The 27,402-nt window shown below is 55.8% G+C and overlaps 1 protein-coding gene across 1 annotated transcript in view; it reads left to right on the top strand.

The window, feature by feature from the left end:
* The window catches only part of ANO1 (anoctamin 1), a 168,849-nt gene that overhangs the window by 82,683 nt on the left and 58,764 nt on the right, over positions 1 to 27,402 (top strand). Inside the window, exons 4-10 of the mRNA XM_061161710.1 lie at positions 14,585 to 14,683; positions 15,463 to 15,614; positions 17,143 to 17,197; positions 20,250 to 20,301; positions 22,710 to 22,775; positions 23,266 to 23,321; positions 26,844 to 26,885. Coding sequence (XP_061017693.1) covers positions 14,585 to 14,683; positions 15,463 to 15,614; positions 17,143 to 17,197; positions 20,250 to 20,301; positions 22,710 to 22,775; positions 23,266 to 23,321; positions 26,844 to 26,885 — 522 coding nt within the window. The remainder of the gene's footprint in view (positions 1 to 14,584; positions 14,684 to 15,462; positions 15,615 to 17,142; positions 17,198 to 20,249; positions 20,302 to 22,709; positions 22,776 to 23,265; positions 23,322 to 26,843; positions 26,886 to 27,402) is intronic.

The following is a 27,402-nucleotide window of genomic DNA, read 5'->3' as shown; positions in this document are numbered from 1 at the left end:
TATTAAAAAGCAGAGACATCAATTTGCCTGTACAGTCTGTACAGTCAAAGCTATGGTTTTTCCAGTAATCATGTACGGACGTGAGAGATGAACCACAAAGAAGGCTGAGCACCAAAGAATTGATGCTTTCAGATTGTGGTGCTGGAGAAGACTCTTGAGAGTCCCTTGGACAGTAAGGAGATCAAACCAGTCATTCCTAAAGGCAGTTAACCCTGAATACTCATTGGAAGGACTGATGCTGAAGCTGAAGCTCTAGTGCTTTGGCCACCTGATGCAAAGAGCCAACTCACTGGAAAAGACCCTGATGCTGGGAAAGACTGAGGGCGGGAGGAGAAGGGGACGACAGAGTGTGAGATGGTTGAATGACATCACCAACTCAATGGACATGAGTTTGAGCAAACTCTGGGAGACAGTGATGGACAGGGAAGCCTGGAGTGCTACAGTCCATGGGGTCGCAAAGAATCAGACAAAATTTGATGACTGAACAACAACAAAGCTTCACCATTTGTCAAACAGAGATAAAAACAGTTTTTACATGACTGTGTGCATGTTCAGTTGCTCATTCATGTCCAACTCTTTGCAGCCCTGTGTACTGTAGCCCCCTAGCTCCCCTATCCATGGACTTTTTCAGGCAAGAATACTGAAATGGGTTGCCATTTCCTCCTCCAGGGGATCTTCCCGACCCAGGGATTGAACCCAGGTCTCCTGCCTCTCCTGCATTGGCAGGCAGGTTCTTTTCTTCTGAGCCACCTGGGAAACAAGCCATTACATCACTGGTTTATCCTAAAGTGCTTAACTTAGAGTCTGGCACTAGGGAAATTCTCACTGGTGATGTGAATATTCAGTCATATATCATTATTGCTCATGTGATAATGGAATGGCCATCCTTACAAAGGAGAAAGAAGAGCCTTTCCAAGTCCAATTAAATCCTTTGCCACACATATCTTTTCAAAAACTTCTTGACTTTGAAATAAACAGCAAACATAAAGACAGTGGTTATGGCCACCAGAAAAGATCGAGTTGTACCAATAAGTGATGAGGATTCTTCTCCCAATTCCAACATGCATGCGTTGTTTCCCCCAGCACCACCCAGCCCTTCTCTGACACCAGCTGGGGGTCCTGCAACGTAACTCAGTGTGGACACTGCCTATCTGGGGGTACTGCCAGACGCCACAGGTTAAAGGCCCAGCCCTACAACACCCTCCCCCCACTCCAGCCATCATTTGCAAGCCCAGATGGTCACCTGTGCTCTGACCCACTGGCTACCGTTCAGAGGTTCTAACGACTTTGGGTTCTATTAATTTGTAGAGTGGTCCATGGAACTCAGAGAAACACATTGCCTACTAGATCACAGCTTTATTGTAAAAGGTAATAAACTCAGAAACAGCAGATGGAAGGGGATGCATAGGACATGGTGTGTAGGGGGAGGCACAGAATTTCATGCTGTCCAAGCCCCACTTTCCCCCATCTGCATGTGTTCACCAACCTAGAAGCTGTCCAGACCCTGTTTTGGGGGGTTTTATGGAGGATTCATCACACAAACACAGTTGATTAAATCACTGGCTGTTGGTGATTGCTTCAACCGGCAGCCCTTCTCGCTTTCCCAGACATGGTGGCGGGGAGGGACTGGAACTTCCAATCCTCTAACCATGTGGTTAGTTCCCCTGGCCACCAGCCCCCACCCTTTGGAAAGGAATCACTCTCCAAAAAGTCACCTCATTCACCTAACAAGAGACACCTTGACTGCCCTCCCCACTTAGGAAATTCCCAGAGTTTTAGGAGTTCTGTGCCAGGGCCGGGGGACAAAGACCAAAAATGTATTTCTTATTATTAATACAAGTCACAAGGTCACAGTGACCCCAAATTTCAGTGATGATTTGGTTCTATAACCTCAAAAGGTTTTCAGGAGTTGATTGGGCCTTTTTAAAAAAAGAAAAACTTTGGGCCACACCTCTCAGCATGCGGGATCTTAGTTCCCCAACCAGGGATTGAACCCAGACTCCCTGCATTGGAAGGCAGAGTGTTAGCCACTGGACCACTGGGGAAGTCCCTGATTGGGCCCTTTTTAGATGAAAATGTTACTGTGGCATAAACCAGACAATTCAAGATTTCAAAGCAGCTAGAGTTGAGCATGAACCATCTTCCTGTGGCGTCTTCAGATCATAAGCGACTTTTCCAAGGCCCCTGCAACCCCGAGCTGTCCCCTGAGGTGAGTCAGGCCCCAGGCAGCCTGTTGCCTTCCCCTGCTCGAGACCAGAGTCTATTCAGGGGCCGCTGGGCACAGGCAGCGTGCGGGGTGTGCACGGGTCCACGCCAGCGCGATTAGCGGAGAGACGCCTGGGATGACTCATTCCCGAATGTGCTCTGATTACAAGAAGTGAGAGGGTCTGGGGAACAAGATAGCCTCGGAGAGAGCCCAGCCACACAGCCTTGTCCACTGCGAAACAAAACTGGGGCTTATGCGTGCTTCCCCAGGGAGAGAGAAATCCCTGGACTCCATTGGATACTCAAACAATGACCCCCAAAAGATGAAGAGTCTTAAAGTGGGATTTCTCAGCCTTGGAGTTGCTGGCATTTGATATCTTGCAGCATTCCTAAATGCAACCGAAAATGTCCCCAGATGTCACCAGTGTCCCCCGGGGCCCCAACATGGAGGGCCAGCTGGACAGGCTGGACCAGGGACAGGGATGAATGAAATGAAAGTTGCTCAGTCATGTCTGACTCTTTGCGACCCCATGGACTATACAGTCCATGGAATTCTCCAGGCCAGAGTACTGGAGAGTGTAGTCTTTCCCTTCTCCAGGGGATCTTCCCAACCCAGGGATTGAACCTGCGTCTCCCACATTACAGGCGGATTCTTTACCAGCTGAGCCACAGGGGAAGCCCAAGGGAAGCCCAGGAGTAGGGATGGGGGGATGCAGAAGGACAGTGATGCAAGAGGAATGGGGGCAGATGAGCAAGTCCCCCCCACCCCGAGATGTCTGCTGGCCCAGTCGTCTGCAGTTGTGACCGGGCAGGGTGTGCAGGTCACAGGGGTTGCAGAGGTGTGTGACCCCCTTTGCTCCCCCAGGGTCAGAGGGTGTGTGAGGCTGAGCCGCTCTGGGGCAAAATGGGCTTCGAGCCCCACACCAACAGGGCCCCTGTGTGCGGTGTGAGCCTTTCTCCCGAGTCAGGTTTATTGTTGAGCAGACATCCCGTGATGACCGGGGGAAAACCAGCCTGGCTCAGCGCACTGTGGGGGGGCTGGATCCTAGAGACACAGAACATTGAGTGTCCCGGGAGAGGCTTCTGATACCCACAGCCACAGACTGGGGGCAGGGGGGAGGTTTAAAGCAATACTAATTGATTCTCTCCCAGTTCTGGGGGCCAGAAGTCTAAAGTCAAGGTGTCAGCAGGACCGGGTGCCCCCCAGGCTCTGGGGGAATAACACTCCCAGCTCTTCCAGTTTTGGGGGCTCCAGGCGTTCCTGGGTTTGTGGCCACAGCCCCCCAGCCTCCGCCTCCTCCTCACACTGCCTCCTCCTCTCTGTGCATCTGTCCTCTTCTTGTAAAGACACCCATCATTCTGCATAAGGCCCACTAATCCACTGTAACCTTATCTAACTTGATTCATCTGCAAAGACCCCATTTCCAAATAAATGCCCCCTCACAAATATGGGGAGTTTGGATGTGGGTGTCTCTTTTGGAGGGCACCATTCACCCCACCTCAAAGCTGAGCCTTTATACATGAGCGGTTATCCCAGGAGTGGGGGAAGCTCACGCAGGACCCCTCAAGGTGCAGCCATGGGTGGGGCAGACACGGCTCGTGGTTGGAGGGCTGAGCAGGGCAGGTGGTCTGGCGGGGACCAAGCCTTGGCCTGGCTGCCTCGGTGCAGGGTCCCGGGGTGTGCACGGAAGCCCCTGAGGTTGTCAGGATGCAGGTTCAGACTCAGCAGGTCTAGGAGTGCCCCACACTGCACTTCTCACCTGCTCCCAGGGTATATAAACTGCTGACCCTGCTCCATGCTTGGAGGTGTGAGGAGCGTGCAGGTGTGTTTCCCCAGGAGCCGTCAGAAACTTCCCCAAGGAAGTACACCCCCCCCCCAGTGTCCATGCAAGTCCCCAATCCCCTGTCCAGTGCCCCAGAGGTAGCCCAGACAGAGACTCCCACACACACTGGGTGCCCCGCGCCAGGAACCCAGCGGAGGGGGAAGTGGTGGGCCTGGAAGAAACGTGCTCATAACTTCATGTATAGGACGCATGGAGGCTGAGCCTGGCCGACTGGCTGTGATCACAGGTGTCCCACTTGCACCCCACCCTCCCCCAGGCACCGTGGGCCCAGAGGAACTCAGCTTAAAAGTTGCTTCCCCAGCCACCCACAAGAGGGGCCCTGGTTGTCAAATCAGAATCTGACACCTTGATCCAGAAGATGGTCCCTGAAGTCAGTTTCACACATGAGGGTCCAGAAGGGGTGTCATGTCAGAGATCCCTGGGGCAGCAGACAGGATGGAAATGATGGGGGAAAGCTCCGGGAGGGAGGCGGCCCAGGCCTTCCTTCTCCAGAAGTGCCTCTTCTGCCCACCCCCCACTCCTCTGCCCCTCCGATGGCGTTGGGGTCAGCGGCCAGGGTTCCCAGTAAATGGACAAGAGCAGCTTGTGGGCCAACATGTTTCCTTGTAACCGAAACCCATCAGCATTTTTCAAGTCCAGCCTCAAAGCCAGAGCATTATTTATGTCCAGTGGTCATTGCCGAGAAGGCCACACAGTAAAATCCCGGCTAAGTACTGGGGGTGACCTAGGCCTGCACTGCCCTGATGTTGAACTTGACTCTGGCTTTGGCAGAATTGTTAAGGCCGCAGACACGTGAACCCTACAGGGTCAGTTTGCTTTCATGCTGCCGTTCAGGGCTTGCCACCACACCCCAGGGCTGGCGGGCTGTAGTTTCTCCTCGTTCCTCCCCAGAGCTGGTGGGGGCCACGGCGGCATCTGTTTCCCGTCTTTGTGGAAGTTGTTTTTTGAAGAGCAAGCAAGGAGCTGCCTGCAGGAGGATGGGAGCCGCCTCCACACCAGACTCCAGGATGCATGGTCAGGCGGTGAGGGTACCTGAGCTCCCAGGGAGGCTCAGACCCCGCCCAGCCCCTCTGAGGCCACGTGTGCGGGTCCAGACCCAGCCGGGCCACGTCCTGGGGGCTGAGCAGCCTCAGGCACATGGCTTCCCCACTTGGGACCTCAATTTTTCCATCTGTAGAATGGAGGTGATGGCACGTCCTTCCTCCCAGGGGGGTGGGAAGGGTTGCCATGGAAACAGGGATGGGGGAGAGGCATGTTTCTTGCAGTTTCCAGCTGAGGGCTTGTGGGCGTGAGCTGGTGTCCTGAGACCATTCCCAGACTTGGCTAAGCACGGTGATGAGCATGGAGTGGGGCTGGGGGGTGGGTCTCTCCTCATGGCCTGGACATTGGGGTAGGGGTTCTCCACTCTGAGGCACCTCAAGTCTAATTTCAACAACTCCATATGTAAGGACAGTGCAGCAACAGATGTTCTTGGGGATTTGTCAGCCTGGACGCAAACCCCCACCCCCACCCCACCCTGTGTAAGCACCCTGACCCGCCTTGTGGTACAGGGGTCTGGTCCCTTTACCGAGGGAAGGGACTGAGGCCCTGAGAGGTGGGGCAAGGAGGTCAAGGCCACTGGGCCCAACAGGGGCAGAGCCAGCACTTGAACCTGGGTGCTGAGTCCTCATGTCACACTCTTTGCCCTGAACCGTGAGAACTGGACTATAGAGAGGGCTGAGCACCAAAGAATTGATGCTTTTGAACTGTGGTGATGGAGAAGACTCTTGAGAGTCCCTTGGACAGCAAGGACATCCAACCAGTCAATCCTCTAGGAAATCAACCCTGAATATTCGTTGGAAGGACTGATGCTGAAGCTGAAGTACTTTGGCCACTGATGCTAGGAACTGACTCATTGGAAAAGAACCTGATGCTGGGAAAGATTGAAGGCAGGAGGAGAAGGGGACAGCAGAGGATGAGATGGTTGGATGGCATCACTGATTTGAGCAAGCTCTGGGAGATGGTAAAGGACAGGAAAGCCTGGTGTGTTGCAGTCCATGGGATCGCAAAGAGTCAGACGTGACTTAGTGACTGAACAACAAAACATGGTCTTCAGCCCTATCTCTCTCCTACCTCTAGGCTTAGTGCCTATGCCATGAGCCTCTCTTACAGTGAGGTGTCAGGGGCCATTGTCTAGTCCTGAAGCTATTCATATCTCTATTCATAATTCCACCATTACATATTAATTTCTTTGTCCATAAAGTTTTTATGTCTCTTGAGTCTTAAGTCCTGAGGCTTTATATACCCCGCCTGGCTTCCTTTGGGCCTCTCTTGGTTTTGTGGATTTTTGCGTACTTTGGTTTTTGCGTACTTGTTATAAAGTGAATTCTGGACATGTTTTAAGAGTCTTGTCTTTAAAGTTCCCCAAGAACAGCTCTGCCCAGGTTCCAGGTAGTTGGGCTGAAATCTGTGCCCCTCTGGCTGTGGTTCTGATGTCCTCCCATGTCTCTAGGCCGGTTGTGTGCCAGAGCCAGCTCTTTCTGGCTCATCGGGAATTCTGCCAGCTGGGTGTTAACCCTTTGGTACATGAATCAGGCCACGGCGGGAGTGTTTACACCATGGAAACTGTCAAATGATGCAGCTACAGATCAGGATTGGTTTTTCTTCCTGGAGAGCAGGGGGTTGGAGCAGGGGGACTGCATACCTTGTCAGCATGCTCCTGCTCTGTACCCCCATGTCTCCCTTTCCTGAAGAGGTCAAGTGTCTTCCAAAGTGTCTGTTGTATTTTCACTTCTCGTTATGACACTTTTTTATTTCTGCAAGTTCTGTTTGGTTCTTTTCCAAGTTGGCTGTGTCATTTTCTTTAATAGTTTCCTGTCCTTTGCAGGACCTTTCTATCTTGAGGTTTATTTCTCTAAATGAGGTGAGCTTAGCTGATTTATTGGATTTATTATCCATGTAATCCTCTCAGAATCCCAAAGCTGAGGGGGTCACTTCTGCTGGTTCTCTTCCAGCTGTCTTTCATCCTGGTGGGCCTGGCGCTCTTCCCCACTGGCCACCACCCTTACATAACCCGTGGGGCAGTTCCCAAGCCCAGGAAGAAGGTGCCCTTATCCAGAAAGGCTTGGCACTTGCATTCTCCACTCATCTGAGGGCGTTATGGATAGGACCACCCTGAGCCAAGGTCACGGGCTGACGTGCCTGGACCCACTGGGATCCTCACCCACTCCTTCTCCTGCTCGGCAGCAACACCACCTTCCTTGTAATTCCTGGGACTGGAGGAGGGAGGCCCTTTCTGGGTCAACTGAAAGTGTCGTCTCCTGGAAGTCCAGCTCCATGGGGAAGGAGGGTTCTTCTGTTAAGACTCCCCATCTTAGGCGGTTGCTCTTCTGGGTCTTCTCAGGTCTTCAGCAACTTTAAGACGTCAAACTTTTTTTTTAATTGTTTTCCATGAGAGGGTGAATCTGAGTAACCTACCCAACCATCATCAAAACAGGACTGTGAATGAATACATGTCTTTTATTCCTTCAACAAGTCAGGCCTTGGGAGCCAGACCCTATGCCGAGAGCTGAGGGGTAAATCCTCCCCAACCAGTTCTGCAGCCCCAGCTCCCTCAGAGACTGCGTTCTGGGTCCTGGCTCACTGGAGACAGTCGAGGGTACCATGTCCAGGATGTGTAGAAGGCATGCTTGTGCCAGTGCCCCATGTGACCGTGCCCGAGTGACCACAACCGCTCCTCCTGGGCAGTGCAGACGTGGGCAGCAGGAAGCATGGGGCAGAAATGCCTCCCTGTGGACCCTTGCCCAGGGACTGGGCACTTTCCTGTCCCCTCCGGGAGCCTTCCGGGTGAAGGGTGGGCGTGAGCAAGTCAGAGTCAGCCCCCAGTGGTGGTGCCAGACTGCCCTCTCATCCACGAGTATTTAAGTGAACCCAGCGATGCTGCCAGAGGTCGGGGATGAACCGCGGGAGCATCCCCGGCCAGCACACAGTAGGATCTCAGCAGGACTGTCCCCCCAGCCCCCCTGGATCACTCAGCAAATATCATCAAGCCAGGCTCCCGTGAGATGACACGTTCAGGTGACCCAGAAAGGGCCCCTGTCTTCCCACTCCGGGAACTGGAAGGAGGGCGGTCCTGGCGCCGAGCAGGAGAAGGAGGGGATGAGGCCCACCCCATGCCAGATGCTCTCCCTCCCGGGGGGCACGAAGTTCAGCTAAACAGACAGACCCAGCCTGGAGCCAGCCTTCCAGCTTGTCCCACGCGGGACCCCGGTGCCAACAGGAAGAGCAAGCAGGCCCCAGGGCTGCCAAGAATGCACCCGGTCATTAGGGACTGACCAGGCATCACAGGCCTTGAGCACATTCGAGGAGAGCACAACCCCCCCCGCAGAGCAGCCCTGGCCTCGGAGGCCCTCCGGGTGGTGTTATCCTTGGAGCTGCGGAAGCTGAGGGCACAGAGAGGGGCAAGCTGACCAGGCCCCAGTGGTGGTCAGACGTCCAGCCCAGGCGTCCCACTGGGGCTCCAGGGCTTCCTGGCCCGGCGGTGCCCGGGAGCTGTCCTCTGTACCCCTGCCATGTACACACGCTCCCCACAGCTCCTGCTGGACCATGAGCCAGGGTGGGGTGCACACACAGGATGCCGTGGAGGCGCCCCCACCACCCTCGGGCCTGCATACTCAGCACCCCCTAATTCCCTGATGGCAGTGACGGGGCCCTCTGGGGTGGGCTGGGGAGGTGTACTGCCCTGGAACCCTCTGGGGGCATCTAGGGACCCCATGCTCGGCCTCGCTGAGGCCAACCTTCCAACAACCTCGGAGCCCGCCCTTCAGCATAGACGGGTGACCGTGATGTACAACAGGCAGACTCAGGCAGCTGTGGGGACGAAGAGGGGCCCTTGGCATACTTGACCGCCAGGAATCCGCCCCCGCCCCCCACCCTGGGGACGTTTTTGCTTGTTCTGTGATTCCCTTCTTCCTTCTAAAAGGAAAGTGCCAGGAGCGATTATGGGGAGGTCTCTGTTCCTGTGAGTTGAGCCGGGAACGGAGGTTTAACCTCGTCCAGTATGTGCTGGGCAAGCCTCCCCCTCCCCTCCCCCACCTTCGATGAAACAGTCCCGGTCACTCTTCTGGGCCTTCTTGGCTCTTTAGCAACTTTAAGGTGTGACATTTGTTTTCTTATTATATTTCTTTGTCCAGCATTTCGTGGCAGTCCATTGCAAGGGCCCTGATCCCGTCCCCTCCCCGAGCCCCTTGGCCCTGCCCACACCCACGCCAAGGCCCCTGGGGTTCTGTGGCCTCCAGACTCCCCACCCAAGGGGCCAGTCCCGACAGAAGCCACTGCTCTGGGGCGTCCGCCTGGAGGAGGGGACCGGCGTCTCACGGTTTCTTCCCGCCAGGAGCAGACTGCTGTCAGGCCGGGCACCAAGGTTTAAAACATCCCATATGTGTTCTCATCCTACGAGTCCCACGACCCTTTCCCGATCCTGCCAGATGTTTTTCTGGGAGGGACCCTGTCGCTCACGTAAACAGCGGAACGTGTTTTCCCAGGGATGCCGGCCCGGGCACTGCTTCTTGACCACCGTCGAGACAAATCTCCACGGACTCGGAGGAATATATTTTGGGTCTTTGCGTGCAACTGAGCGCACAGAAATAAACCTGGGCTGTAACAGGAAAGACAGGGTTGGCCGTATGGGGCCATCCACAGACATGTCACAGCGCCCCATGTGGTCAGCCCCATGCCTGGGAGCCCCCAGGCTAGAGGCTTTGCTGCCTCTTGGGTCTCGGTGCCCCAGGGCTTCCTAGGGTAGCAGAGGCGGCTTCCAGCTTCTTGGCAAAGAAAGTCTGTGCAGGGGTGGTCTTAGCGGCCTCAAGTTCGTGGAGAGGCAGCATGGCCCCAGCCACAGGGTTGGGCAGGGTTGCTGAGAGCACCAGGAACTCCCCCCAGCTGTGAAGCAGGTTGGCATGTATGGCAAAGTGGAGCAAAAGGTGGACTCAGAGAGGTGGAGTCACTCGCCAGACACAGCACAGCACCAGACCGGGACTCCGACCCAGGTCGCTGAAACCACGGCTCCCTCCTATGCCCATCCAACCTGCCCCTTGAGGGCAGCAGGAAGATCCGGGCTCCCCTGGCCTGAGCACCCGGGCCTGCCTCCCCTCGTCCGTGCTGGGATGTGTCCATTCCCAAACGCATGCTCTGTGTCCCCCGGCGCTGGGCCGTCATGTCAGGCTCCAGGCTCCCTGCAGGTGAGCCCCACGCCCACCAGTGCACCTCCGAGCCCTGCGCATCTGGTCCCTGTGCCCGAGTGCATCATCCTCACTGTCTTCTTGAGGCAGCCCCAGGACTGAGGTTCTGGAACCCCGCTTCTTCAAAGCTCCCTGCACCAAACCCAGTGAGGCTCTCCCGTGTGGCCTCATGACAAGTGTGGTGGGCTAAGTGGTGGCCCCGAAAGCTGTCCATTCCTCCTGCTGCCTGCAAAGGTGACCTTATTCCAATGAAAGGTCTTGGGAGATGGAAGTAAGTTACTGACCTCTGCACCAGATCACCTGGGATGCATGTGGACCATAAATCCAATGACGGGTGTCCTTGGAAGAGAAGAGGGGGTGATCTGAAGCACAGAGCCACCCAGGAGAGAAGGTTTGTGCAGATAGACGCAGAGGTCAGGGTGATGTGGCCACAAGCCCAGGGGGGCCTGGAGTCCCCCAGGGGCTGGACCAGGCCAGAGGGACCCGACCCTGGAGCCTCTGAAGGGAGCTCAGCCCTGCCCACACCTTGATCACAGGTTTCTGATTCCAGAACTAGGGGAGAATGAATTTGTGTTAAAGCTGTCCAGTCTGTGGCCAGTGGCTGCAGCCGCCCCTGGACACTGACCGTGAACTTGCCAGTTCCAAGGTGAGAACAGTGGCAGGACTCACCCCCCACCCCCCACCCCACCCCCACACACACAACCTTGTCATGAGGTTAAATGAGTTAATACGCACAGATGCCTGAATCAGGGACTGACACTTGGATCTCAGCCCCCTTCACCTCCTCCTCCTGGTCATCACCATCATTGTTAGGGGCCCTCATCCACTCATTCAGCGGACACATGGTGCTCTTGCATGGCCCCGATGTGGGCAGCAAGGCCAGCGAGCTGGGAGGTTCCACACAGGACTCACCCTGCATGCTGGGGCCACATGGACAAGGCCTGTGCAGTGACACAGAGGCCCCGGGAGAGGCTGGATCCTCTGGTCATGGGAGGTGTGGGGGCCTCATCGTCAGAGGTGGAGGGGAGAGCCGGGCTCATCCAGGGGGGTGCAGCCCTTCACTCAAAGTGGGGGAAGAACCCCACATGGCACGTGGTGTCTGGGAGGCTCCCCTTGCCCTGGTGGGCTGTGGGCACAGCCACAGATGAGCAGGAGTCTGCATCTCACTAGGGGCCGAGGCTGGCGCTGAGTGAATGTGTTTGGCCCACTGAGGATTTTTTTCTTAAAGACCATCCTAAGTAACTTCAGCTCCACTGCTTTTTGCAAAAACCTACAGTGATCCCAAGAACTCTGTACACTCCAAGGGTGGTGACTGGACGTGGAGCCCAGCACAGACCCAAGTCAGTCCTGCCCTGACTTGGCAGGGGCCGGCCACACCATCCCCCTTCCATGGCCTGGCTTTCTTCCACCAGGATCCCCAGAATGGTGGAAAGGCAAGTGTGGCCTCAAGCTGGGGGCCCAGCGTGGGCTCCAAGCCCCTGGGGGTCCCCTTGGGAAGTCTGGTGGACCATAGTTCCCACTGCCGTCAGGCAGCTCTGTCTCAGGGAATGTCATGTTTCTTTGCTTTATGTTGTGATGCAGCACCCCAGTTATCTCAGGGCGATTGGGAAGTCTGTTGGTGTTACATGCGCCCGCCTTAGACGGGGAAACATTATTGCTGCATTGACACTGCTCACTCGATACTGGGAATCTGTTAAACACAAATGGCAAGGGGAACAGAGAAAAACAGCAAAAGAAAAATAGAGAGTTGCTGGGCTGCTTCAGGCCTCACCTGTGATTAAGAGTGTGTACAGCCTGCAGGTGAACCCAGGTTCCCACACCCACCAGGCACAAGGTGCCAGGCCCTGATTTTAGACCCCCAGCTTCACTAAGGAGTCATTGATAGATTCAGTTTTGTGTATTTCAAGTCTACACTGTGATGACTTGATGCCCATAGACGTCATGGAATGACTGCCCAACATATGCATCGCCTCACACAGTTAGCTCTGTGTGTGTGTGTGTGTGTGTGTGTGTACGTGCATGTGTGTGTGTGTGCACATGTGTATGGTGAGGATGCTTTGGTCTCGCAACACCTTTCAAGTACACAATACCATATTATTAACTACGGTCACCCTGCTGTTCGTTAGGTCCTCAGAACTTTATCTTATAACTGAAAGTTGGTCCCTCTCACCTACATCTCCCCATCCCCCTGACCAGCGCCTGGCAACCACTGCTCTACTCCATGCCTATGAAATAGGCTTTTATTGATTCTACACGTAAGTGATACCATACAATACTTGTCGCTCTGTCTGACTAGTTTCACTGAGCAGACTATCCTCCAGGTTTGTCTGTGTGGTCACAAATGGCGGGACTGCCTTCTTATATGGCTGGATAATACCCCACTGTATCTATCTCCCACACTTTCCTGATCTGCTCACCACTGAACGACCCTCAGACCGTCTCTGTATCTTGGCTGTCGGAGAGCAAGGCTGCAGTGAACATGGGAGTGCACTTGGCTCTCCGAGATCCTGATGTCATTGTCTTGGGCTGGCTACCCAGAAGTGAGATGGCTGGGTCAGATGGTGGCTGTCGTTTTAATTTTTTGAGGAACCTAGGCTGTAACTTCACCTCTCCAAGCCTCAGTGTCCCCATCCATGAAGGGAGCAGTGGTCCAGACTTCCCCATCGAGCTCGTTGTATTACTGAGCCCAAGCTTGTTCTTCTAGCCACAGGACAGGCCAATAAATGGGGAGATGAGTTGCTGGAACAAGGAATAACGACTTTAACCAGAAAGCTAGTAAACCGAGAACAGCAGACTAGCATCTCAAAAAACCATCTTCCCTCAGTCCAAATTCGGGCTCCATTTATATAGGAGAGGGAGGGAGCGGGAGGGGCGGCGGGGGTCCGCCGGCTTGGGGGCGGGGCTTACCATAGCACTGACCAACGGCTGAGCAGAAACACTAACGGTTGCTGGTCGACAGTTGCTCACTAATGGCCGCTTGCTTGGGGGCGGGGCTTACCATGGCACTGACCAATGGCTGAGCAGGACCTCTAACGGTCGCTGGTGGACAGTTGCTCACTAACGGTCACTTGCTTGGGGAAAGGGCCCGTTGTGGTACCAGCCAGTGGCTGAGCGGGGCCGCGATAGCTCGAGGCTGCCTTGCTGCCACTGCACCCGGGCTGAAAGGTGTGATACCAGAAAGCTTCCAGGTCTGAGGACGTGCCAGCCGCTCCAGCAAGGTCGTTCCCGGGCTCTCGGCAGAGAGAGGTCCACAGGCAGCAGAGAGCGAGGTGGCCACCGTGGTAGTGGGATCACTGTCTGAGGTGACGGGCACAGTGGGCTCAGCCTGCCGCCGGCCCCACCGGTCAGCTCGCACACCGATGAGGTGGCCCTGGAGTGGGGCCCCCGCCCTCCCGCCCACTCGCACAGTGGGTGGACTGCGGGAGCGGCAGTCCTGGTGGGCTAGGGGCGGAGAAGTACAGGCGGAGCGGCCCCTGCCTCAGTGGAGTGCAACCCCCGGCGCCAAGGAGGGCGGAGGGAACGGCCCAACTCGCGTCGGGTTCGGGCTGGACCGGGATGGCAGGGAGAGGCGGCTGTTACCACTGGAGTCGGTCCTCAAAGTTCTTGTCATAGTTTGTGTGGTTCCTGGCCGAACGGCACTCAGTGACCCTCTGCTGCCTGATCCTGTCATTCAGACGCGCTGGACCAGAGAGAAGTCACTGTCCAAGTTCGCAGCCGCTTAGTCAGGGTGATGGACTTGCACACAGGCGGGTCTCGAGCCACTCACATTAGGATAAAGGCAGTGCAGACCCAGGGAAGCTAGCGGACAGGGGCTGGGGGTGGGGTGGTAGCCGCATCCAGTCAGAGGTGTGTCCTGACCCACAGAGTTGCCCAGAGGGGACCATCTTCACTGTCAGCTCCTCAGCCCTGCTTGGGGACCCTGGGGACACTGAATACACCCCCTCAGTCGAAGGGCCTGGAGTCTTGGATGTGAAAGGTCTTACGTGGCTCAGACTGTTCTGGGGGCCCTCAGCTTCCCCCCCCCAGTACCTCCCAGGTGTTGTGGGGTCAGGACCTCCCTCCAGGCACCGCGCCCAACCCCTCCCTGTTCATCACTCCTGTGGGATGCCAGGGGCCCACCCAACCCCCAGCTTTCTTGTGCCATCTGTAGGGGATTCTAAGAGTGCCAGGGAGCATCGTCAGAGGAGCCCAGAGTTGATGAGTAGAAGGAGCCCCACCTGCTGCCGTCTTGTAAACTGTAGTTGCCCTGAAGGTAAAAATGGTTTTCAGCCCCAAACATCTGCCCACGCTGACTGAGGCCCTCTCCCCTCTTTCTAGACAAAAATTCACGGGGTTGGATTTGTAAAAATCCACGCACCCTGGAATGTGCTGTGCCGAGAGGCCGAGTTTTTGAAACTGAAGATGCCGACAAAGAAGGTCAGCGAAGATGCTTCTGCTCCCAAGGGGCCCCGGGTCTGTGTGTCAGGGAAGCCCGCAGGAGAACAGCATCAGGAGGGTCCGGGTTGTTAGGAAAAAGCCCAAGGGAGCTTCAGCCGTCCACCCACCCCGGGAGGGCAGGAGGGTTCCAGGGTCCCCTGGGAGGGCGGAGGTTACAGTCTGGGCCCCACGGAGATGGCATAGAAGCCCGGGAGCTTCTCATAAACACAAACACAGGGAAACCTCCTGCTCCACTGTTCCTATGTTCAGTATTTCAGCTGGTTCATCAGACTCATTTCATATGATTACGTTTTCTGGCTTGCTGGGGCTTTTCTTCTTGATCTCCGACAACTTCAAGCTGGGAACCCCATGTGTCCCAGGAGCTCAGGGAAGCCTCAGGGTTTACTTGTGAGCGTGGAGAGGGAAGCTGTTCTCAGGAATGTCAGCTCCCAGCTTCTCAAATCCACCAGCATCCTTTGGATTGCCTCTTTTTAAACAAATGCAAAGTTGGGGGAAGTTCCTTGGAATGTACTAGAACTGCCCTTTTGGCTGGGATCTCCCGAAACTCTGAGCTTTCAGGAAACCCAGCTTTCAGGAAACCCAGGAGTAGAGGAGGCATCCTGGCCCATCTCCCCCACCCCCCGCCCCGTTCCCAGGCCTGCCAGCTCCGGGGTTGGGAGGGTAGGGGGGAAGGGGCTGCCTCCCCAACCAGCTCAGAAGAGATGCCCAGGGTCAGGGCTCAGCAGATGACGCACCCCCCTGCCCTGCCCGGTCCACAGCTGTATCACATCAGCGAGACCCGCGGCCTCCTCAAGAAGATCAACTCTGTGCTCCAGAAGATCACGGACCCCATCCAGCCCAAGGTGGCAGAGCACAGGCCCCAGACCACCAAGAGGCTCTCCTACCCCTTTTCCCGGGAGAAGCAGCATCTGTAAGTGGGGGCCCCATCTGCCCACCCCTTCCCGGGGAGGGCGGGGCCTGCTGTGTGGTGACACCACCCCACTCTGGACTTGCCCTAATGACACAGTCTGCAGGACCAACCAGAATTCTCCATCCCTCCCCTGCCCAAAGAAGTGGCCACTTCAGCCCCTGGAGCATATTCCCGTAAGAGCTTGTGGTTCTTGAGCACAGAAGGGGCCCTGGAGATAACCTCTGAGGTCACTATGAACTGAGGAATTAAGGAGACAAAAATCTCGTCCTTCTGCTGGGTGACACTTAGGAAAACTAGCACAGGCCCAAGTGAGGGCAGGCCTGGGCCCCCACCCCTGCCTGACTCCATCCCTCTCAGGATGCGTTCTGAGGAACTGGGCAAGGTTGACTGTAGCCCCTGAAGCCTGCCGAGCTCTGGGAGCTGAGAATTGGAAAGCAGCCCCCCAGCCAGAGTTCTAGGGCCTGGGTGTTGCAGCTAGCCAGGCGGCCTGGCAGGGCTGCAGTCTTCTGGAACCTTCCCTCCTCCCCCACTCTTGATGGGCAATGGGGCGTAGCCACCCGGGTCAGTGGCGGCTGCACGGCCTTGCCGGGCAGAGCTGGAGCGTGGGTGAGAGTGGAAATAGAAATTTGGAGTCTGGGAATCCTGTGGGGTTGGCATGACAAAGCTGTGGGGGTGGGAGGCCCCTGGACACCCCTTGTCCCATGGGACCCACAGAACTGGGCCTCAGCTCAGAACTGGAGCTTCTGCTCTGGCCCGGGAGTTAGTCATAGGGCAGGGGCCACATGCTCCATCGCTGTTTCCCAGTCCTGCTGGGGATCAGACATGAGAGAGAGGAAGTGGCCCAGCTCAGCTTCCCCCTCCAGCTTCAGGACCCAAGCCCCCGGGCTTGAGAGGGAGACACCCGCCTTCCACGGCCCATAGGGCCCCGGCCTCTCTTGGCTCTGCCACGGCCGCCTCCCTCAGCACCCCATCTTGCAGGCCTGGCTCTCCTCCAGGCTCTGGGCCACCCCTACCCCGAGTTGCCCTCCCCAGCTCAACCCTGACTGTCTTGGGGAGTGGGTGATACTTTCCAGACATGTCCCTCTGCCCTCTAGCCCTAAGACATCTGTGTGGCCCAAGACATCAGGACCGAAACCATTTGGGAATTACAGTGAGACTGTCTGAAATTTTAAAGTACCCAAGAGTGTGATCACCCTGGTGTCACTGAAGCAGAAGTGAAACTGTCCCCAAGGGTGTCCTTGGAAAGAAAAAGGGTCCTTGAAGAGGGAGATCTGACCACATTTGCTGCTAGGGTCACCTCCTCCGCCCACACCATGACCCCATGTGGGTCTCCCAGCCTCCCCAGGGGGTGAGGATGAGACAGACCCTTCCAAACATCCAGGGTTGGGTCACACCCAGCAGGCGGACTGAGCTTTGCCGATTTCACGGTCACCATTCACAGGGGTAGTGTGACCCCTTAGGGCCCTGGAAACCAGGAAAGCCAACTCCAGTGAGCTGTGTCTCTTTTTTCCCTGCAATATTTCAACAGATTTGACCTGTCTGACAAGGATTCCTTTTTCGACAGCAAAACCCGGAGCACAATAGTAAGTATCACTCACTCATGGGAATCCACAGCTCCCCAGCAAGGTGGCTCCCGGGAAACAGGATGATAATTTCATTTCAGCTAAATTCCCCTGGGTGGAGGGGCTCTAATTGTCTGTGATGGAAATAATGAGAATAATAAAACCAGTGGACTGTGAGGAGCCCAGGGGACCGACGGGTGGATCCTCAGGAAAGAGGCAGAGGGACTCCAGACCCCGCGGGTTATTTCAGAATGTTCCCCTGTCTTCGTGGCTCCCTGCACGCCTCTCCCGCCTCCTTGCAGCTGCCCTTATGGAGTCTGTATGTTCCTCTCTGCCTGGAGGTTTCTGAGCAGGCCAGCCAGGCGGGGCTGATGGTGCAGTGCAGACAAAGGCATGAGGGTTGGGGCTAGATTTCCAGACGAGCAAACTGTGGTTTGAAATCTGACCAGGCCACTCTGCCCTACTCTAGGTATTGGTTTAATATTTATCCAGGAGCCGCCAACTTGTCCACCAGCCATGCAGGGCTGTGCCCAGCTCGGGACCCAACTACTATCTAAACAAGGATTAACCTGGTGGCCAAGCTGCTGCTTTCCTCTCTTCCCAACCCAGCGAGGACAGGGGCAGGGCAGAGAGTGGGCAGCCTCTTGATGCTGAGTAGACAGCTGCCCCTCACAGCTGTATCTCGAGGCTGGCAGGCACCAGGCATGGGACAGTGGTGCATGCCGCCTTGGCATGGGGAGCTGGGCCTGATGCCTGGACAGGCAGACCCAGGTCCCACCCACACAGTGTCCCCTCCCAGCCTGGCAGCTTCCGTGGTGGCCTCCTGCTCAAAGGGCTGCCGTGTGCCCCCTCCGAGGGTGACCTGGATGCAGTAGGCCGTTCCAGGGCCTACTGTTAGTATTGATTGTGTTATTGGTGAAATTCAATCTCATTATAATAAACAAGGAGGAATTCATTTACGCAGAAATGCCCACGGCCGGTGTAGTTTGGGGTTGATATGTGTCCAGGAGAGGTAACTTCCTCTTGGCCACTGACTGCTCCAGAGAACTGGACCTAGTTGAACCTGAATGGTTTCATTTTTTTCTTTGTCATTTTGGGATGAGGGAGGATTGGAATGGCCAGTGGGGAGACCTGGGAACCTGCCATTTCCAGATGTATGTGTGCCCCAGTTTTATATTACTGAGAATCACTAGGATGCTCCTGGAAGGGTAGGGTGCAAATTTGTAAGTTCATTCTTGTTGTCAGGGAGGTGGCCCGAGGTTGGGAGGCGGCATATGTGAATGAAGGCTCTGGGCCCCATCTTGTTTAGGATCTGCTTTATAATTGAATTCAGACGTGATCCCCAAGTCACAGAAAGCTATTCTATCAGAGCCAGTAAGTGTTAGCTGAATCATCCTTGGCTCTGATTACCTCTGGGGTGGGAGTCATTGTCTCCCAGAGACCTTGAAGGCCAGTTTTTAAACCACCAATGCACCAGAGAAACTCTTTGGTGACTCAAAACTCTGCCCTTGGTTAGTTCAATCCTATGGTCTCAGAGACCCAGCATCGTTCTAGACAAGGCTGTGACAGTCCTTCCTGCCTCCTTCCTTGGGCTCCTGGCATTGGGGCAACCCAATGTGCAAGTGGGTAGGAGCCAGGATCATCAGAGAACCACGGGGAAGGGCCAGAGGTTGCCCTTGGGTCTTGGGACTTGAATCTTCCACCGGTAGGCACTAGGGAGCCATAGATGGTTGTGGAGCAAGGTCCTAGAAAAATCACCACCAGTGGCCAGACCTGGAAGAGGGTAGATATGGGGTCACAGCGGTGGTTGTGAACCAGGGCTGTAACTGCATGTGCAAGGAAAGAGGTGGTTGCGGGAGAAGCAGCAAGGTCAGGATGAGGCCACCGATGAGATTCAGGAAGTGCTAGGGAGGGAGCCAGTTCACTGGGTGATTCATTCATTCACTCGTCAATCGGTTACTGAGCACCTGGTGTCTTCCCAAGACAGGCAGGAGGGGAGAAGCAACAGGCACGTTGATACTTGGCAAGTGTGGAGGGATCCAGGATTAGAGAGTAGAGTTAGGGAACTCTCTGGCAATCCAGTGGTTAGTAAGCCAACTTTCACTGCTGGGGCCAGGGTTCAATCCCTGGTCGAGGAACTGAGATCCTGCAAGCTACGAGGCGCGGCCAGAAAGGGAGAGTGAGAGCAAAATTAGAAGGCAGAGCAGTGGGGACCATGGCTTCTTGGTTGCCTGTTTGTTAAGGTGGTCCTGCAGCCACTTAGCTCTTGGGGGACAAGTGTTTCTGGTGAGAGGAATGGCCAGGGTGCAGACCCTGGGGTCCCAGGAGAGGGCCAGTGAGTGAGGGGCAGACAGGAGGCCGGGTTGCTGGGATAGAGCCAGGCAGGTGAACAGAAGTCAGACAGCTCAGGGCCTGAGGGGCACTGGGAGGCAGGGGACCTCGGGGGTCTCAGGGGTTGGAGTGCTATGACCCGAACACCTACAGTGCAGGGTCGATTCTTTTCATCTCATTCTGCAGATGGGGAAACTGAGGTTCAGGGCACGAGGTAGCTGGCCCAAGACCCCACAGCTTCAAGGACTCAAATGCAGACAGGCAGACCCCCAGGCCTGGGCTCCCAAGGATCGAAGTGAAGTAATTTGTTAGTAAAGATGGTTGGATGGCATCACTGACTTGATGGATGTGAGTTTGAGCAATCTCCAGGAGTTGGTGATGGACAGGGAAGCCTGGCGTGCTGCAGTCCATGGGGTCTGCAAAGAGTCGGACACGACTGAGCGACTGAACTGAACTGAAAGGAGTTTGAGTTTCTAGAACATCCAGGGCCTCATCAGGGAGTGGTCCTGTGGGCAGGGCCCTCACACCTCTGAATTCCAGCTCACCTCTCAGCCAGAGGGGCAGAAACACGCCGTGCACTGGACGCCCATATCCCTGGGTGCCAACTCGGCAAGGGCCTTTCAAGGTGACCTTGTCCTGACACCATCCTAGGGGGATGCGGGAGGCTGGTCACAGTCACCACCTCCCTTCCCGGCCACCCTCAATGGAGTAACTGCGGCCCCCGCCCCTATCTCCACCACAGGTCTATGAAATCCTGAAGAGAACAACGTGTACCAAGGCCAAGTACAGCATGGGTAAGGGCGTGCTTGGGGCTTGAGGTCAGCACTTGTCTTGCTGTGTGATCTTCCTCCCCATCTTCTCCATGGGAGCTGGGCGGCTGGGTTGGGGCTTTCCAGAGGGTTTTGATTTAAGCCTGTGTAACCGTTTCAAGGCAGGAGAGCCGTTCCAGAACTGCAAGGCAGTTTTACGGCCCTTTAAGCACCAAAGGATCCTGGTCTCTGGCTGGAGGCATCGGCGGTGGCCTAAGGTGCCTCTCCCAACAGAAGCAGTGAATCCTGCCTGCAGGAAACTGGAGGGGCCACCAAGGGGCCTCACCCTGCTCTTGACCCTCTGAGTCCAAGGGGAGGTCGTTAGGGTTCCCGTGGGGGCACTGTCCTCGGCCAGTAGCCAGACACACATGCAGCCTGGAAGGTGCCTCCCCCGCCTCCCACCCTGGGCCGTGGCCCTGCTGGAAGGGGCGCCCAGATGCGGAACCTGCCGCAAAACCATTGCCGCTGGGCTCCTCGGGTACCAGTTTACAGGACATCACAACCACAGGTGCAAAACCTTTCTGATCAAAGCATGCAGAAGGGAACCCCCTCCCCAAGGGGGTCCTTTGCCCACAGCGTGGGCTGAATTTAATACAGCAAATCATTTCAGGACAAAGGGACGCCTTTCCCCAGCCTTTCCTTGCTTCTCCTGGAGAAGCAACTGCTGAGAGCTAAGCTCACAGCACAGTCTTTCATGCTCTAGAAGCATCTGAAGTTTCGTGGCTGGGGTTCAAGGGTGCAGGGAGGGTCTGGTAAGAGCCTGTACACCAGGGGAGACCCCCTTCCCTATTGGCTTCCTGTGGGGTGGGTGCAGGAGAGAGAGTGAGATGCTCTCAGCTGAAGCCTGGGGCAGGCCCAGGATGCGGGGGAGGGGGAGAGGATGCCGCCTCCAGGGTCAGGTGGGCTGCATGTCCCCTGCCTAGTGAGGCCAATGGTCACAGGGCACTGTGGGACTGAAATCTCTAAACCTGTGTCCTAAGTCACTGGGCAGGGGGCAATTCGGGAGTCAAGAGGAAGCCAGGAAAACTGACCCCATAGCCTAGCCGCCAATGGAGCGAGATCCTCCAGGGTGACCCAGGCCACCAGAGGTGGGAGAAGCATGGGTCTAGCCCCAGCGATGCGTCTCTGACCTCAGTCTCCCTGTAGGGTCCCTATATGGATTGTAGCCCTGGCAGGCTACAGTCCATAGGGTCGCAGAGTCAGACATGACGTGACTAAATGCATGGGGTCCCTGTTGGTGAAGATTTGTGTAGTTGCTGTGAAGGTTTGCAAAGAGTTCAGGATTGGGCACTTCTCAGTCAGAGCTGACCCCACACCAGGCCATCCTGGTGGGGGGGTGGGGGTAGCTGTCTCTGTCTTCTGGCAAGTTCCATGGCGGGGCTGATTCCCAGCAACAGTGACAGAGCAGACAGATGGTCCTTCTCTGCTCCCCATTCCACACTGGCACCTTATCTGAAAGCCCTTCTGACCTCCAGATTCATAGATGGGGTCTGTCACCCACTAACCCCTGTGCCAGGTAGGACCCCACCCTCAGGGAGTTTCTGCTCTGGAGGAAGGAGACAGATCAGAGAGAACCAGGTAAACCGCAACATAGTCTTGCAGGTTGAAGGGGATAGGGAGTAAGGGGGGATTTAGAATCAGTGATCAGTGGTCTTTCTGATGAGGTGGTGTTAGAGGGGTGGGTCTTCCAGATAGAGAGCACGGCCTGTGCAAAGGCCCTGTGGCAGCACAGTGTTGAGAGAGTTCTGGGGACGATAAGGAGCCAATGAACCTGAATCAGGCCCCTCCTTCACGTTTTATTGTAGCTGAACTTTCCAGCCAGGGGATTTTGGCCACATGCCCCCACCTCACTCTGCTTTGGGTTTCTAAGCGTCCTCAGGTGCCCTGATCACCCCAGATCACTAACTGAAGAGATGATCTATTTCTAAGTGGATTTCACAGAGGGACTTTCCCATCCATGCCAGAGCAAAGTAGTCACAAGTGGGACAACCAAGCCACTGAAATGTCTGACCCACTTACTGCCTAGAAAGGCTCTTGGGCCAGGTGGAGGGTTCTGTGACCAGCGAAGGGATTCGTGGAAACTCCTGGGCAGCTCTAGCTCCCCAGATCAGATCTCCAAGAACCCCAGGCCCTGTGCACAGCCAGGCTCTGCCTTACCCCCTTACTTTGGGGCCGGGCACCTGAGTCCACACCTCTGGACTCTGAGAGGTGCAGGTGTGGTTATGTTTATTCTGCTCCCAGTGCGGGGCGTTGAGCAACAAACTAGGACCCGGCCATCATTCCACTGCCTCCCAGGAGCACTGGACAGCAAAAATGAGCACCTTGCCCCCCAGACACAGCTTTGATCCTTGGGGCCTCATTCGTGTATAACTAATAGCCGGATGTATAAACAGGGCAAGGAGAGGGAAGAAAGAAGGACTCTGCCCTTTTAAATAAGAGGCGCAAGTGTGATAGATACGGTAAGTGCCTCTGCCCCGCGTGGGGCCCGCAGGCCTCCTCTTCGGCTTTTCCAATCAACCTAAAATCTAATTCCAAATTGTATGTGTGTTTTCTGACACCATCAATTTTCCCATCCATATTTTTCTCATGATTCAGCTTCTCTAACCACTTACATTCCACTTCCCTCATTCATCTGCAGGCTTGCCCTCAAGCAGGTGGGGGTAGCTGGTGAATCGCAGGTTTGGGGGTCCCTCCTTCCTCCCAGGTGTCACTTCCTCTTGGGGTTTCCTCTCTGTCTTTCTAATTCTGCCAACAGAGCATGTTTTTATCATCTCCCAGTCGAACCCGGGGAGGAAACCCCAGAAAGGTGGCCGGGCTCTGTGCAGCCAGGTGTGGCTCACTTTGGGAAAATTCTCAATGATTGAGACAGTCCTGGGACCTCTCTGATTGAACCCAGAGCCGCAGGAGACGTGATTGGTCCGTAATCCTCTCTCTGCCTTTATTTTCAAGGCATCACGAGCCTGCTGGCCAATGGTGTCTACTCGGCGGCCTACCCCCTGCACGATGTAAGTAACCTTTGACCCACACTGTCCAACTCTGCATGTCATTTGAGTCCCCAGGTCCCCAGGGTCACACCACACCAGAGCTCCCCCGGGGAGCTCTCGTCATCCTGCAGTCCAGGCTTTCTGCTTTGGCACTCCTGTAAAAACGTCACTGGCTCACAGCCCTTCCTGGTTCCCCCAGGTGGGACCAGACTTACACACAGAGCCATCTTTTCTCACTGAACCGTTCCTCCAGGACAAGGGCGCTGTGGCAGCGCCCCAGGTGTATCTGAACTTCAGGCCAGCTGCTCCACAAGAACTGTGCGCTGGCTCAGCCTCCCTGTCCCCGCCCGCTGCCCCGCTGGGCTCTGGCAGATTGGGCAGAGCTCTTCATGTATCTGCTTCTGCAGAGCCAGTGGCCAGTTTCCTGAGCTGCATCTCCAAATCCCACTGGTACCCCCTGACAAATATAGCCTGTGGCCACAGCCGCATTGTCTTGGCTCTCAATGGAGAGAAAGAGGATTCTCTTCTTATTATCTCCATGGAAACAAGGACTAGAGTTCAGCAGGGCACTGGGGATGGGCCGTGGGGCCTAAGCAGTGTGGGAACCCCGGACGGAGGATCTCTGGAACTTTACAAATGTGTGTTACTGCAGAGTCTAGGAGAGAAGAGGGGCAGGCCTGGGGGTCCAAGGACCCAGATTCTAGTCGTGATCACTCCCTCCTCTGCGGCCTTGACTGGAGGCAGCCCCATCTGCAAGTTGGGAATAATGCCCACCCTGTCCAGTTGCCAGGGCTGCAGAGGGTGTTGATGGGAATACAGAAATGGGAGGGCTTTCAGTGCAACACTGGGCTGAACAAACAGAGGGGGGTCAGACAGCAAAGAGCCATCCACCGGGACTGCTGACCCAGAGGGAAGGATGCTTAGCTGACCTGCCGCCGCTCCTTGTCACTCACTGGGGGGGCTGGGGATCAGCCCATCCCACTTTCCCATCTCTGTGCCTCTGTTCCTGCTGTTCCTTCTGCCTGCGATGCTCTTCCACCTTCTCTGCCTGGACCTTCGCCCAGGGCAGATAGAGCAGTGGCCTGGAGCCTGCCTTTTCCCCTCCCCCGCACGGCTGAGTCCTCCCTTCCTCTCTGGGCCTGCCTGCTCTCTGTTCCACTAAGAAAACACTATTTGCCCGTCATTCGTTTTGTGTGTGGCGCCTCCTACGTACTCAGTAAATGTGGTGTGGGATGAAGTCAGGTGGTCTTGACAATTGACCTATTGCTGGATAAATGTTTCCAGGACCAGGCTCAGACCACAGGTCCTGGCTGGAGCTCCTGGCTCCTCCCAGGAATGGGCCTCACTCATCCACCCCACTGCTGCCTCTTGGGTTTGCTCAGCCCCACGGGCACCAGGAACACAGCCCTGCATGGCCTTCTAGCTGGTCACCCCTACCAAGAGGTCAGGGACAGAAGCCAAAACATTTCAGGGCCTCCCTGCCTGCTTGATTCAGCCCTTTAAGTCTCAAAAGGGAAAGGGGAGAAATCAATGTTTCTGAGCACTTAACTATATGCAAAGAACCATGTTTAGTAGGAGCTTTATCTCACTTAATCTGGTGCCGACCCGAAGGCTCAGATAGATTAAGTAACTTGCCCAAGGTCACACAGCACCCCTGTCAGGGAGCTGGGGCCAGAAGACAGATGTGGTTGACAGGCTATTCCACCCCCTGCTGCACAACCACCTCCACCTTCCCTGGAGCCCGATGCACCTCCTCTTCTCAGGCTTGGCTGCTACATTTGTCTTAGAAATGGATTCTCACTGTAGTTTAAAGCAACGAGTACAAGACTGTCTAATCCACGGGCCCACACAAAGCATTTCCAAGCTCCGTATCTTGGAAATTCCTCTTGCATCATCATCTTTGCACCTGACAGGGCAGTAGGGAAGCCCATCATGTGGGGACTGTTCCCACTTTACAGATGGGGAAACTGAGACTGCAGCTGCTCTTCCACTTGCCCAGCGGCACACAGCCAAGGGGCAGAGCCCAGATGCTGGCTCTGCTTCCAGGGTTCTTTCCAGCCAGATGATGGACCTCGGTCATCTCCAGGGAATATGAGATTTTCCGTCCATGAATTTTCCGTGCAGCTGATGGACACGCACACCATTAAGTACTGAAGCTGACGTTCAAGTATTTGGGCCGATAAATCCTTCTGAATGGAGCCCCTGGACCCCATGCCTTAAATAGAGGATGCTGGCTGTGCTGAAGCTGCACCTTAGCCTCTGGCAGAAGGCAGACTCCTCCTGTGCGTGTATGGCTCTCACCATCAGCCTCTTACCGCTGAGCTGTGCTAGATCGCATCTCAGTATGTGGCCCGGGGCACCCCACCCCCTCCAGGGCCTCACTTGTCCATTCATTCAGCAAGAGCATCCATCCATCAGACCAGGCTCTGGGTCATGGCCAACCAGACAACAACCAGTTATGACTGTGCATGGAGGATGGAGGAAGAGCCTTCCGATCCATAACTGGCGTTCAACTCCGGAGAAGGACTTGGCATTACAGCTGCTGCTGGACAGCTTTTTGGTTTCCTTCCTGGTTGGCAACTGCCCCCTTCCAGGTCACCAACAAACTGACCTCTGTGGAAATGAGGTGCTCCTGGAGTCATGGGGCCATCTCAGCCAAGAGGGAAAGCACTGCAGAGGCATAAAGGTTGAGGCAGGCGGGGGTCAGGGGGTGCCTAAAGACTGAGGGGAACTGGGTTAAACTGCTCCCAGAGCATCTTCATTCAGAGACCACGGGCGTTAGTGGTCTGTCTGGTGATCACATTCTCACCACTGGAGGGCGCTGGCTGGGCTGGTGGGGCTCGTGGAAGGAGCTGGTGAGTGGAGCAGGCACCAGGCAGACCCCCTTGGCCCAGCCTCTCCCACACTTCTATTTGTCTTTGTCACCTGTCTGGGAAGCTGGGCTCCCTTTTGACTTTTAGGCCTTCCTTCTTTTCTGCTGGGATTGGAGACCGGGATCCAAGTCCCAGGTCTGACCAGATCTCGCGTCTCTCCCAGGGAAGTCAGTGTGTTCCTCTGAGCTCCGATGTTGCCATCTGTAGGATGAGGACATTGGCCTCACCAATCTAACTCAGCATCCTTCCTGGGACACTTAGAGGGAGAGGGTCACCTTGAGGTGCATCCTCCTTGGGTGAGGGGGGCATCCTTCTTGAGAGGGAGAGGGACACCTCCCAGATGGGGTCTGAGACAAGACAGCAGGACGCCCCTGGCAGGATGGGATGTTCACTGACCACCCCTCCAGCCCCCGAAGCCCCTTTCCTCTGTGTCACCTGTTCCAAGGGACTGACTGCTTGCCCTTCCTGGGTCTACATCGAGGGGAAGGCACTTCAGGCTTTCTGGGAGTGGAGGGAGGGCTGGCAGGATAGCCCGGGGCTCACGGCACGTGTTATCACAGGAGGAGGGGATCTGGGCACCCTTGTGCACTGTACGAGGTTCTCTCCTGGTATGAGCCCACCTGCCTTGTGGAAAGGTCACAGGAGAGTAAGAGCCTTTCTCTCTTTCCAGGGAGACTACGAAGGGGATAACGTGGAGTTCAATGACAGGAAGGTAAGTGTGCAGACCCGGGAGCCCGCTCCTTGGGGTCAGGGGCCTTGGGGCCAGCAAGGGGCAGGGGTGCAGGGGTCCCAGAGTCACAGTCCCACAGCTGGTGGAGAAGGTGGGTGAAGTCGCCTTGGTGGACTATTCCTCATGCTGTGTGCGTGCTAAGTCGCTTCAGTCATATTTGACTCATTGCCACCCTACGGACTGGAGCCCGCCAAGCTCCCCTGTCCATGGGATTCTCCAGGCAAGAATACTGGAGTGGGTTGCCATGCCCTCCTCCAGGGGATCTTCCCAAACCAGGGATTGAACCCCGGTCTCCTGCAGCTCTTGCACTGCAGGTGAATTCTTTACCACTGAGCCATCAGGGAGCTCTGATCCTCAGAAGCATCTTTGGCAGGTCGTCCGAGCGTGTGAGGGGAAGGGAAGTGCCCCGAGCCTGCCCTTTCGCCCCGCCCTTCCTTCATGCACCGACTGTATCTCACTGGAGCAGCCAGAACCTCCACGGTTCTTTGCTGACATTTAG

This window comes from Dama dama, chromosome 2 (assembly GCF_033118175.1).
Source record: "Dama dama isolate Ldn47 chromosome 2, ASM3311817v1, whole genome shotgun sequence".
In the NCBI taxonomy this organism is placed as follows: Eukaryota; Metazoa; Chordata; class Mammalia; order Artiodactyla; family Cervidae; genus Dama; species Dama dama.
The sequence above is the reverse complement of the archived record's forward strand: the minus strand, read 5'-3'. Positions and strand labels throughout refer to the sequence as shown.